The 13,081-nt window shown below is 49.2% G+C and overlaps 4 protein-coding genes across 4 annotated transcripts; 3 read left to right on the top strand and 1 right to left on the bottom strand.

Moving 5' to 3' along the window:
• Positions 1-450: 450 nt before the first annotated feature.
• BDW70DRAFT_171603 (O-methyltransferase) lies at positions 451-1,351 on the top strand (the record flags this gene model as incomplete). The annotated part of the gene is made up of 2 exons (XM_073743260.1): positions 451-516; positions 584-1,351. 2 exons carry the CDS (start codon positions 451-453, stop codon positions 1,349-1,351), a joined length of 834 nt encoding a protein of 277 aa, XP_073598807.1.
• Positions 1,352-1,699: 348 nt separating this feature from the next.
• Positions 1,700-3,228, bottom strand: BDW70DRAFT_148029 (uncharacterized protein; the record flags this gene model as incomplete). Its single annotated transcript, XM_073738803.1, has 3 exons — positions 1,700-1,807; positions 1,855-2,817; positions 2,881-3,228. The coding sequence occupies 3 exons, from the start codon at positions 3,226-3,228 to the stop codon at positions 1,700-1,702; spliced, it is 1,419 nt and encodes a 472-aa protein (XP_073598806.1).
• A 493-nt stretch (positions 3,229-3,721) lies between these two features.
• Positions 3,722-5,243, top strand: BDW70DRAFT_171600 (uncharacterized protein; the record flags this gene model as incomplete). Its single annotated transcript, XM_073743259.1, has 2 exons — positions 3,722-4,072; positions 4,251-5,243. The coding sequence occupies 2 exons, from the start codon at positions 3,722-3,724 to the stop codon at positions 5,241-5,243; spliced, it is 1,344 nt and encodes a 447-aa protein (XP_073598805.1).
• A 1,783-nt stretch (positions 5,244-7,026) lies between these two features.
• On the top strand, positions 7,027-8,877 carry BDW70DRAFT_130160 (uncharacterized protein). The gene is made up of 6 exons (XM_073735753.1): positions 7,027-7,142; positions 7,229-7,679; positions 7,742-7,897; positions 7,956-8,123; positions 8,197-8,319; positions 8,384-8,877. The coding sequence occupies exons 1-6, from the start codon at positions 7,082-7,084 to the stop codon at positions 8,781-8,783; spliced, it is 1,359 nt and encodes a 452-aa protein (XP_073598804.1). The 5' UTR covers positions 7,027-7,081; the 3' UTR covers positions 8,784-8,877.
• Positions 8,878-13,081: the final 4,204 nt, after the last annotated feature.

The raw sequence follows: 13,081 nt of genomic DNA, 5'->3' as shown, positions 1-13,081 counted from the left end.
CTTCTAACGAGCAAACAGAATCCGATTGAATACATATTAGTACTGAGGTATAGTGCGGAAAATGGTACCCTATGATCCACATAATCTGGTCCACGTCATGACCAGACGTTCTTTTTCTCTGCGTCAACCGAGATCGTCTAACTACTGCATTCAGAAGAATAGTCCACACATAATCCTCGACAGTGAAATGGGTTTGCGAACCTAAGTCGCCCGTAAATGAGTTAAGTGGATTGGTGTTACATTCTTGCAGGCCTGAGTAGATGGTGTCATGACCCCGATGCAGAAGTTGTTCGAAAACGTTTCCCAGCGCATAGAGAGCGGCTATCAAGCATCATTAGAGGTTCGAGTGCCATTGTCTGAGGACTATGTTCTCCAAATACCATAAATTCCTGCTGAAAATAGCGTGTTCTTCAAGCGTCCTTCTATCAGCCAACCTCAGAGCAGTACGTGATGGGCGCCCTAGCCATAAACACTACCACACCGCAAGGTTTCTACAAGCCTGAAGAAAAAGTCTTCGTAAGGAGCATCCTGCCAAGCTCGAATAGACGGCTCGAATAGACGTCAAATTAACCGATCTGACCAGTGCAATGACGGCCGCGAAAACCAGCTGCTCCGCTTCGTCACCACGCATCCCCAACTGTCCGCCATCCGCAACTCGCCCGAGGCTGTCCTGGCCACTATCGACGAGTTCGCGCGCACAAAGGACTTTCTCATGAACGTGGGCCCACACAAGGGCAGCATAATCACTGACCTTATTGCCACGGAGCGGCCGAGCTCAATTCTCGAAATTGGCGGCTACATCGGCTACTCAGCCATCATGTTCGGCCTCGCAATGCGCAACACGGGCGTTCCAGCCCCTCGATACGTCAGTCTCGAGATGAACCCAACCTTCGCATCTGTGTCGCGCGCCTTGATTGAGCTTGCCGGCCTCAGTGATCTCGTTGAGGTTCAAGAGGGTCCGTCTAGGGCGTCAATGAAGCGTCTTGCAGCGGGCTCCTCGAACCGGGCATCCAGCGCGAGGTGGGATATGCTGTTTTTGGATCACTCCAAGATCTCGTATTTGAATGATCTGAAATTGGCCGAGGAGTTGGGAATCGTTGCGCCTGGGTCAATTGTTATCGCGGACGATATGAAACGACCGGGCAATCCAATGTATTCAGAATATGTGAGGGCTGATACCGCGACAAAGGAGGCAGCTTATATGCCGTTTGCGGGATGTCTCTCTGACGGGAACATCTCGCTGGGAAACCCAGACCTGGTATACCAGACTAAGCTGGCGGAAGGGTTGGAGCCGACAGGCCACATGGTGAGTTGCAATTGCCGTTCATTGCGATCTTGGAAGGTAGGCTAACGAAACGTAAGGATGCTGTTGAGATATCGCGGTGTGTGGGCATGGTAGACAAGAATTAAGCGGTTAGGGCAAAGACCCTTTATAAAGGCAATATCTAGCCTGGAAGAGAAATACGAAAAAATAACGTGATACAACCAATTGAGAGGCACAAGCCTCATCACTTCACTTCCTATCGCAGTCTATGATAATTCACCAAGGAAGTCACCCATAGAAATTACGTCTAACCTCCCACAGTAGTCATGTATTTATTCGGTCGCGTATGTCGCCGTCGTGCACATGATCATATTGACCGCGAAGCCCTACATGCAGTGGATGGACTCGCTTGAATCTCCTGCAGGACTAGCCTATCTAGTTCATTTTTCTTACCATACTACCCGATTTCCAAGCACCGCCAGTAGTCATATTGATCGTTCGACTCTTTGAGATCCCAACTCTCCACACCCCCAATGACACAAACTGTCCATGCATGCTGTGATACGTGCCAACACGGCGAGTCCCTGGACCCCAGTTTCCTCATCTAAGAACATATCCGCTTCAGGCTGTTCCACAAACGGCTGGATGATGTACTGCGTCCGATCAGGGGCCAACGCGGCGGTCTTCATGTTGGCGAGGATTGCCTCCCACTTGGCTGTAGTCAGATCTTCACCGAGGAGAATCCCTTCCCCCCGACCAGACCGAATAGGTTTCAGAATGAAGTCTTTTTTGGATACCTTGCCTTGATAATACGAATCAATGAGCTGATCTAGCTCCTTCGATCCGGGGATTATGGTGAAGACGACGCCATTCTGGAGCAGGTCAGCCTGTCGGGAGGTCAAGACTTTGTGCTTGACGACTAGGTCATTCAATTCCTGGAGCAAAATCCCAAGGATTCGCTTGTCATGAACCAATAACATGGACCGGATGTCATTGCAGCTCAGGAACGCCAGCTGCCGCTGCATCTCCGGAGGAAGTGCGGCGAGCTCGTCAAGAAAAAGCCGGAGCGCTACTTGATGAATATCCTCCATGGTTTCATTTTCATGGTCGGCCGACGAGCCTGAATCTCTCACGCACTGTAGTTTATAACCAGTCGGCGAGGTTTTGTCAGCCACCAGATGTAGATCATCTGGCGTCAGCAGGCGCGGCTTCATATCCCCTAAGTCTCTCATCAGGGCCTCGATCATCGGGTTGTGTTCTCTATTATGGACAAATCGAAGAGGCCATCCCGGATGAAACAGAGCTTTGAGACGGTCCATCATATGGTCTGGGTTGCCTTCCACATCAAGATAAGGGGGCTTATTTTCCGAATTATCCATGGCCTTATTCACCCGCGCGTTCAAATCCAGGCCGTTGGATGGGAACCGAGCATTGATTTCGCAGACTCTGAACCCGCCTGTTTCGTTGGCTGGAAGTAAGAAGTCTGGTCGCCAATTGCCTTGACGACCGTCATACGCGGGGAACAGTTTGTCTTCGGTGATTTTGTGTATCCACTATTCCAGGATTGTCAAGATTACTAAAACCCACAGGTGAGAAAAGCATAGCAAAGATCATACCCTGAGAATGTCCTCCTCATGTGGTTTCAGAGGCATCCGCGACGGTAAGTCCGCCTCCTCATCTATCACCCATCTTTGCACGATATTTGTCAAGGCAGCAGTAAATGCCACATGGAACTCCTTCAAATTGGCCATGAAAGTGTCTGGAACCAGCACTGGATGCGGACACATAAATCTCAAGAAGTATGGTAGTAGGTGCTCCCCTCCTAGATACCGAAGGAAGGCCGACGAGAAGGCATTACCACTGCGCACCCTATCTTCATAAGATGCACTAGTTGCTAGCGAAGGAATGCCGGCTTTTCTCGACGCCTCCAGACAGATCTGGGGCATGGGATCGTTACTACTCATAATGGATGAGAATTAGTGACCGGGCAGAAAACGGGCAGAAACGGTAAAAAATGAATTTGCCTAGGGGCAAAATCTATTGGCCGTTCTGCTAAGTATTATTTGAAGGATCCCTCGTTCGTTGATGGTATCTCAGGCTGAGTATGGTCACTGTCTAGGAGAAAAGGATCAATGACGTCTCGACTTGGCGCTTTGGAATATCATGATATACAGATCCAAGCCGATGACACTGTAACAGGCTACAGTTCGGTGGTTCCGGCCCTCCGACTGGAACTTTAGGGCTGGAGAATCGGATGCTACGGTGCTATCGGAGATCAATCCTGGTGCCAGCGAGACCGGAGGTTTTTTTTTCGTGAACCCTCGACGCCTTACTTACCTTTGTGTACGGATATAAGCGGTTTCCTTAGCCAAATATACGAAAACTACGTTTTTGACGTTTCTTTCTCCTGCATATTACTATCCACCGAGCCCGCGACAGTGTCCGGCAATCCACAAAATGAGAAGTCTCGATAACACGCCCAACCACCGGCAAATTTGCTGGTCAGTTACAGATGCGATTGGCCGACCAGTGCCAGCGATTGACGCCAAAAAAAGGGATCGAAGCAGCGAGGCAGAAGCTTACCGAAGGTTAATCCCGTCAATGCATCAACCTGGGTACAACCCAAAGGAAGAGACCCTTTCCCCGCATCCAGTCTTGACCGATAAAAGCTTTCTCGTGCGTATGAGATATACCCACGACGCACTCGTCAAAGCTGTCGTCAATATAGTAGATCGATGGTGGGCCGATACTGATGCAAACTTCCCGGCCAGACTGCCCCTGGAAAAGCACGTAGAGGAAGTGCTACAAGTAGGTGACAGTGTGCCATGGCTCCGAAGTAGGGGACTGACCATACTAACCAATATGGCAGTGGATAGACGAGCAAAGCCGGAATCAAATGTTTCCAGAATTCAAGGACAGGCTAGGAAACTGGAGACCTGATTTCCTAGTCACCGAGAATAGCACTGCCATAGGCCCTGGCTTTCAGATCTGCGAGATCAATAGCCGTACACCTGATAATGTGATCGTTCTCAGCGCACATAAACATCGTCAAATACGCCAATTGATTGGACCCAGCTCAATTCTGCGGCCCGCAGGCGACTACGACGATTGGATAGACAGCTTGTTTGGTCTATTCCATACACATCTACCGATTCATATCCTTCGAGGACGAGACGAACTCCAGCGACAGGAATTGGTGCGCTTGGTGGAACTGAGGACGGGTATGCGTCCGCGGTTTGTGAACGTGAACAATCTAGAGTTGAAGCATGATGAGTCTTCTGCTACAGGGTATTCGCTTTATTGCCGAGACCAGGTCGCATATGAAAAAATACATCAGGTGGTCGTGACCCTGTTTCCGGACGAGTTCACTCTGCTTTCGCAAGACATGCTCCGGCAGCTGGCAACTGTGGCCGTGAATGATCTTCGGGTTTCCTTATTTGTGAACGACGAGCGATTCCTAGGTATTATATTGCAAGAGATCAATTCTCTCGTAGCCGAGCACAATATTCTCACGCCAGGTCAAGGCCGGGCTCTCCAGCAAGACATAGTACCTACGCTCCTGCCCGGATCCCCCGAACTGAAGTATTGGGTGGGAAGACAGATTCAAGGTGAAGTGAGCAAGGACGACTATATCTTGAAAGCCGCCCGCCAGAGCCGTGGAAGAGGTCACTTACTGGGCGCGGATCTTTCCCCAGAAGAATGGACGCGCATTATGCTAGACATGCAGGATCCAAGCGTCCGTTCAGAGGTCACATCTTATGTCCTCCAACCGTTCTTACGACAAGTCAAATTCGATATAATCGGCGATGAAGACAATGAGGTCCATGGTAACCTTCTTGTGGGGTGTTACTACACTATCAATGGTCGCTTTCTTGGCCTTGGGCCATGGCGTTCAAGCGCGGATAGAATCTGCAATGTCTACGGTAGAATGGGCTGTCTGGGTTTGTATTCAGTGACTCGTGCCCATGTGGATGGGTAGAGGGCTTCGGTCTAGAAATGTATATATTGAACATTACTCTTATCAAGACCTCTGAGCCACAAAAAACGCGATGACACATAGTTCTTGTGTACATGCAATTAGTACGATGTGACCTGTGTTCGCAGTTGGATTTATGAGCATGGCATGAATATACAACTCAACCACAGAAATACCTTGCATCAGCAAGTTCATTTATCAGATAAAGTGTGTGTCTCAGAGAGTGGGAGGAAGGGGGGACAGAAATAGACCCTACAACGCCGGATGAAGCGTGGCGATTGCGTATTACAACGTCAGATATTATCCCGTATGGATTGCCATAGACTGAGACATTATTCGGATCTGTTGATTTTGTGCAGCCGGAAGTACTAGCGCCTTCAGCGCACGCCTAGGTTTGATCATTCCTTGGTGAACACCCGCTTCAGGGCACTCGCGCCTCCGATCTGGTTTAGCGAAAGGATATATGGTGTTAATAAGAAAGGTGATGATAAAGCCTACAGGGTAAGATACATTGTATAATCAGGTATTATCTAGAATGATATCCATAAAAGCACAGGCCTGAGCCCCAGATGGCAACCGTCAAAGGCGGAATGGTTGGGGATATACGTTGTTGGATCCCAGCAGCACTGATGTACCAGAATTGTTTGTGGTGGTAGTCCGTTTATCCTTGAAATTAATACCAGGGGCATATTTACTAGAGACAAATTTGTTGGTCCTACTAAGGCCGGAATTGAGAATACTCTTGGGTGATGAATCCTAGAATCACATATTCTAGCATCGTAGACTCGGCAACCTAGCTACAGCAGAGATAGAGGGTTATATGAGGATGCTTGTTACTACTGTACATAACTTTCTATCTTCATGATATCGAAGAGTCTGAGGTGGGATGAGCAGAAGATCAAATATTGGGCTACCGTTAGACCTGAATTCTTAAAGGATCATTATTATAATATTAATAAAGCTGATATGTATTCCCTTCTTGGATTTGTTTCTCTTATACCTGGCGCTCATATTGCTTGGATGTAAATTATGCGAAGATTCCATCGAAATGTATGGAGGCCGGAGGCTTTTCGTCCCTTAAGAGGCTCGTCCTGCACAGGGCCAGCTGCAGCAGGGAAGGAGCGTCCGTACGGTAACAGTTAAGCGTTTGGGGGTGAAGTTAGGGGTGGCGGTGACATTAACAATCTTTTGTGTCATATGCATCCCTATCCATTGGATTTCTGAATAAACAAGTGCTTGGTGATTGTACGAAAAGTTCTTATTGACAAGACAGCATGAAGTTTGCTGGGCGATAGCAATATGAACACCAGGTATAAGATGTCTACGGGCAGCTATTGCATATGGTCCTGTTTGGCGTTTCAGTGATATTATAATATGTCAACCTGGAAATATGACTAAGGCTAATCTGGTAGTCATGACGCCTTTTTGGCTTAGCGGTATATTTTCCCCATATAATATCAGCATTCATACCAAGCACATACAGATCCCGTTCCCAGTGGCAGTAGGTTTGTAAATTAATTGCTTTTTTGTGTATGCACATGCAAGAAGGTGGGAAGTGGAAGTGGGCGATAGGGAAAAGAAAGGTGAAAAAGGGGCTCCTATCAAGTCGCTTTAACCATAACTAGCTCTTAGGCCAGGCATAGCGTCAGAACTGGAGCATTGTCCCCATCTTGCCCAGCTCTGATTCGTTCAAAGCTGATGCCCCGCTTCAGGGCATCGACACCCCGGGTCTTGGCAGGGTTGGCCGTGCTTAACAAAAGAGCAACGTACCCCTTCCACGAGACTTGTTTATCTTTTCCTTGTTGGATCGTGGGTGGAAACATCAATCCTTATTGCCCAGTATGAGGTCATCCAAGAACCAGAGGCTCTTTCTTGCCATACTATTCGGCCTCATCGCAACTAGTAAGTTTCGTATATTGTTTGTGAATTTTTTATTTTTTTTTTTTCCAATTCATGCGCCTGTTGCAAAAGTTACTAACTACTGCTAGCCATGACCCAGGTTTGCACTCCAGAGATATTGTATGGTTACGATTATGCCTACTACATCGCCAATCAATCCACCCTTGATAATATTGCTAGCGGATGTACGAGCATAAATGGTAGCATTCGAATCTCGGACAAATACACTGGTTCTTTCTATCTACCCAACATTCGCAACATCAGCGGTGATATCCAATGGTACGCAGACCCTTCGAACTTCTATGAGTATATGCACTCTACAGGACGCTATGCTACATCTCCAGTGAACTCAATATCTTTTCCAGATCTCGAGCACATAGATGGCAGTCTGGATCTTCAGTATCTCTATGAATTGAGAAACATTTCGGCTCCGAAATTGAGTATCGTCCGTCATTCGGTTACTGTGGACTACGCCTACAATGTGGACTTGAGGTCACTCCAGCATGCAGAGTATGCGTCTATCTATGGAAACCTCTCAAGGTAGGCCGCTGCGGTTGAACTAGATCTTTTTGAGGTTACGGGAGCTAATAAATACGGCCTAGTTTACGACTTGACTCATTACAATATGTCAATCAGACTCTTAAGATTTGTAATAAGGACGGATGCAGTAGCAGTTTTTCACCAGTCACATCCTTAGAGCTATTTCTCCTGTCGCTCAAATCGGCGACGTATGTAGAGCTGGAGGGAAGGATATCAACGTGGGTTTTGCAAACTCATGCCCTTGCACTGAAGCTAAACTAATCGAGACTGATACAGCTTAGCTGTACCAGAGTTAACCAGTGTTGTAGGCTTGGAAAGCTTACCAACAGGGGGCTTTACAAAGGGTTTTCAATTGACAACAGACGGTGGACCACCGCTCAACCTTGCATTTCCTCGCCTTGACACTGTCTATGGAGGCATCAAAGTAATAGGCAATATTGCGAGGTACTTGCTTCTTGTTCCGCGAGCTAGATACTGATATTGCCTGCTGTGCTGACAGTTGAATGGTTGTTGTCAGCCTCTCCATGCCGGAGATGATCGACACAAACATGACATTGATAGTAAACGCGTTTGACCCACTTGCCATTGATCTTCCCCTACACCAAGTCCGTCAACTCGAATTACGCGGGAATATCTCAAGGCAAGATCCACATCCCCACAGTTTTGGTTTCAGCGACATTCCCTGACTGACTTTGTTCGAACAGCGTCAATCTAACCAATTTGCGCCGGGCCTCTGACGGCATATACATCTACTCCGACATGGCCCTTGACTGCGATGCAATACAAGAAGCAATATTTCAAAACGTAAGCATTTCGAACGGCTCGAGAACTTGCTCTGCCAAGGAGGAAGAATCAGAATCACATGGCCTCAGTGCTTCAGAAAAGGCTGGAATTGGCATTGGAAGCGCGATTGCCGGCATAACTTTTTTCATCCTTATACCACTTTATATCCGCCACCGGCAAAGAGAGAAAGAGCGACTTAAGGCTGTCTCTGAGGTTGAGCTGATGCCGCCGAGTTATCAGGCTGCTCAACAAGACCGGGCAGCTCTGCCTGAGTATTTACCGGGTGAGCACAGACTTGTCACCAGTCCACTGGAGACATGATGACCACACATTTAATTAGTTTCATCCATTGCATAACACCTGTATATAGTACATGATGCCACTATCTTAGAATTATCCATGTTTAGCAGGTCTTCACCACGCCTCAGCCGGATCCCTCAGCCAAAACCCTAAGGCTGTCAAAAGTAGCAGCCCTTATTCAGTGATAGAAGAATAGAAAGTATTGAAATCTTATTAGCTTGTAAATTTCAAGCATTTACCTTTTTCGCAAAGTAGGTCTGACTGGTGCGGACTGGATGTTCCAGCATGTTGATATTTCGTTTCCCGACCTCCTTCTCAACCCACCACAATCTTCCGTTCCAATAGCACAGTTCATCTACCAAACTTGCCAGCGTCTAAAAGCCCCCTCAGCAGACGGGTTGATAGCCCCTCTCAGCCTCTATGGAGTGAGAAAAGTGGCGAAATGATCTGTGCTGTCTGTCACCCCAGACCACACGTACAGCCAAGGCACGGCCATATCAAATACCACAGCGATGCCACTAGATGAAGGACGCTTCCCAATGGGCCGGAACTGCTTTGACCTACCAGTAAGTACAACGTTAACTTGAAAGCAAACAGGATCAGGGCCTTTTTGCTTTCTCTTTCGATGGTGGGTTGCGATATGTCAAGGAGCCACGGTGGCTGATGTGATCCAGCCAGCTCTACAGAGATAGGAGATGGCAAAAGCAACCTACGACAGAGTGTGGTACTCTACGATCCATTTTATCGGCGAAATGAAATTGTTATGTAAGTTCATGCCACACACTCTGTATGCGATATACTCGCTAGCGGGTTGAGGCCACATTCCATCATGGTTGCCCACGAGGCCACCGTCTCGCCGTGGTCAATGGGATGTGGCTTGCTCAGAGCACCTTGCTTCCAACTTGCCGCATTAGATGCTAGCCAGACTCTCGCGCCGCTGGAAGCGGGCATGAGAGCTCTGTTGGCCAACAGTTTGGTGGTCTTACTTAGGCCACCGAGCAGCGCAAATCAGTCAGGACTGCGAAGATAGTTGGCCCCCCCCCCCAAAAGAAAAAAGAGAGAGAGAGAGAGAAAAGTCAGCGAGTCATTCAGATGGATGGAATTAAGTCTGGCCCCTGTATTCAAGGCTGGGAGGGGGGGAGGCGAAGCTCTACCCCACCGGCAGTTAGGGCTTACAACGGCGGGTGCGTGGGGGATCCCTACGAAAATACCCAACGAGTTCTGCAAATGACCATGCAAGGCCGAGTTTTAATTCATAGACTGCCAGGGATTTTCTATAACCACACGACCAGCTTCAAATGGCTAGGCGTGCCACAGAGCTCCTTGAACGGGCTAGAAAAGTTCGAGACGCTCATCCGGCAGAGTGGTGTCCCCGTGGGTACATTATCGTCGATGTAGATTCCCGCGGCGCCTTTGATTCGGAGGGCGATATCTTTGTTTTCCGGGCCCAGGAAGGTCGACACGGTCACGACACCGTGGAGTAGATCGCTGAGCACACCTGGAGCGATGGCAGGGAAATTCGTGGCTGGCAATGACCCAGTGGTGCACATGCGCTCCCGTCCCCAGAATGCCCGTGTCTTCTGATATAGAAATTGCCGCGCTTATTGCTGCTGAAAGACCGCCTCATCTCAAGGCCATCGCTCCTTGGGAGGGGTCGAGGACTTCTACCGCGAAAGTATCTGCCACGGAGGATCCCCCACTATACCTTTTGGGATCTCCTGCTGCAAGAGTTCAACGGCAATCTACGCGAAGAAGTTGCTGCCATGATCCAAAAAGTATCCCTTGACAAACGTCTGTTGGGAGGACAAGCGGGCCCCGTCTCGAGGGCGTCACCATCTCCATTTATATTCTCGCTAGCTAGCTATTCGACCGGCTTGCACAATGAGGGCTCAGGTGGGCAATGTCGTTTGTGCTGCAGGGCGATGAAACAGAGTGTCTATTACCGTTTACAGACACGACTGTACTTAAAGATTTGGTATAAACATAGGGGGCCCAGGAAAGACTGCGCAGATGCGGTGTTACTTGTTCCTGTATAGTGTTGTCCCGGGTTCTGAGCATGAGTGTAAGGTCGACAAGCCGACAGCAAAAGAGTCCTGCAGCGAGACTATTCATCGTTACATTGAATGTAATTGCTCCTCAGATCGAGAAACTCCTGTTAAGGAATTCCTGATTTAGAATGCCACGTGGGTACGTACTGAGGCGGCGCTCCATATATCTAAATCAGGCCTGCTGCCTGCGATAGCATGGGCTCTGTTTTACACACAAGCCCTCTCTTGTCTGACTATATCAATCCTATCTAAAGCTACATTTAGCACATACGACCACAGGGTGTGGAGAACAGGGCTTCCCGTCCGCTCAGCCGTAGTTAAGCCACACGTTCAACGCGGATGAACGAGCAACGAGCCCTGATTGTGTTGCTGCTTTTAGGGGTGAGAGACACTAAGCCTAGGGTGAGTGCAGGTGAGATGCGTGATAACAAGGTGAGAATATCACCCACTTGAGAGTGTGGGGAGCGAGAAGGGTGAGAACTAAAATTTAGGCCACTACTATGAGCCCCTCCAAGTTTAACATAAATAGCGAGGGCTTTTTGACTTTTATCCATAATTAGGGCAAAGGCCGCCAGGGGTGAGTCCTGGGTGTCCCTAACTACTGCTAGTTCTATGTACAGATAAAAGACTTTGGCGCGTTTACATAGCTGTTGCAGTCATAGAGAAAGGTCTGCTATAGCAGACGAATTAGTAATGCCAGCTGCATGGATCCGCCTTCCCCCCAGGGGCTGTCTCGACAGATATCATCGGAGAACCGAGTCTCTGATAGCCAGGCAGCCAGCTTGGGCGCGCCTTTCGGGGTTCCAGTAGGAAGGGAATTGTCTCTGAGGGGGGCCCTGGGGGCCGGGGTAAGCGTCTTTTAGCTATTCGACAGAAGAAGTGAATCGGGGTTTTTCTAGCTCCGCATCGACAGAAAATGTGGGCATCTTCATGATTAAACCGCTCGTGGTATTCTGCAAAGTCCCCGTGCCCTGTACGGGCTGCTAAAACCCGTGCGAGGAGGTGGCGTGGGAGGTGTAACCCGCCAGGGCAGCGGGGGGAAGAGGTAGTCCACAGATCTTGGTAGGATTTTGGAGCTGTAGCCTGCCAATGCCTTTGTAGGCCGGAGAACATGGTAGTCTTTGCTTGATGCTTTAACGAGGCATAAGAATGTTTTAAGGGAGATAGGGGGCTCCATGGCAGCGCCTCTTTAGCAGCCTGATCCGCGGCTTCATTTTCAGGGATTTGAGTATGCCCGGGCACCCAGCATATGCGCACTGAGCCGCCGTTGGTGTAAGGGAACCTCTTCCTCTCAAGCCAGGAGGAAGCAACAGCCAGGAAGGTTTCGAAGACTTCCTGGGATAAGCCCGTAGATGGTGAGAGAAGGCGCATAGCCACCTCTAGATTGTCAAGGCAGACCCAGAGGTTGGTGGCGAGGCGTGCAGTATGGAACTGCATAGCTGCTTTTAGACCAGCGAGAGCTGCCTCTGCCTCAGTGTCGAAGATCTCCTTGTTTGGGCCAAGAGAGACGGATGACTGCAGGTATTTCTTCCCTGTCTAGTATAGCGCGAAGCCTGCACCTGCCATTCCACTAGGAAGTTTGGATCCGTCTGTAAAGACCTTCATGTCTGTCCCTGGGGGGAAGAGTAGAACTCTTGGAACTTAATAGCTGCCTGTTCCTTGGTTAGTCCCTTGGGCGGCCTTATCCGTAATTAAGCATCCTCCCTTGATTCCTGGGAGGTCCATGGGGCATATTGTAGCGGATTTAGTTGTTAAGCTTCTGGCAGGCCTAGTACCGGGCGTGCGAATCGGCTAGTTGGTCGGCTGTTCCGGGTTATCTTTGCGGCCCGCTTGCGTAGGGGGTGATAGGGGTCAAGGCGGCACAGGCGGATTGTGGCTGATGCGGCTATGTATTCAAGCTCCGCTTCAGCTGGTAGGAGTCCTGACTCGCGATATAAAGCAGGTCATGGGGTTGTGCGGAACACTGGGAGAGTTGCCCTGGCTCCAGTCTGTATAACTTTGGCTAACCTATCCAGGTGCCCTTGGACCCGGTTTAGGATTGATCTTGAAGGTGGCCGGGGGCCAGGGCGTGAGCGGCCTGGCCACCAGGTTCTGCACCAAAATAGGCTTTCCTGAGCACGCAGGCTATGATTGCCTGCCTCATAAGATAGGGTTTGATTCACCGGACGGTGTTTCCAAGTGCTCGGAGGGCGTTTGCAACTATTAGTGCCTTAGAGGTCATCTCCCTTATATGATATTTAAAGCTAAGCTTCTTATCAAAGAGGATCCCTA

Source organism: Aspergillus foveolatus (genome assembly GCF_047715535.1).
Source record: "Aspergillus foveolatus strain CBS 279.81 unplaced genomic scaffold BDW70scaffold_8, whole genome shotgun sequence".
Taxonomy (NCBI): Eukaryota; Fungi; Ascomycota; class Eurotiomycetes; order Eurotiales; family Aspergillaceae; genus Aspergillus; species Aspergillus foveolatus.
The sequence above is the reverse complement of the archived record's forward strand: the minus strand, read 5'-3'. Positions and strand labels throughout refer to the sequence as shown.

Coding starts and splice junctions, on each gene's coding strand:
- BDW70DRAFT_130160 (XM_073735753.1), top strand. CDS start 7,082: ATGAGGTCATCCAAGAACCAGAGGCTCTTTCTTGCCATACTATTCGGC. Junction 7,898..7,955: donor CTGGAGGGAAGGATATCAAC/GTGGGTTTTGCA, acceptor AGACTGATACAG/CTTAGCTGTACCAGAGTTAA. Junction 8,320..8,383: donor TTACGCGGGAATATCTCAAG/GCAAGATCCACA, acceptor TTGTTCGAACAG/CGTCAATCTAACCAATTTGC.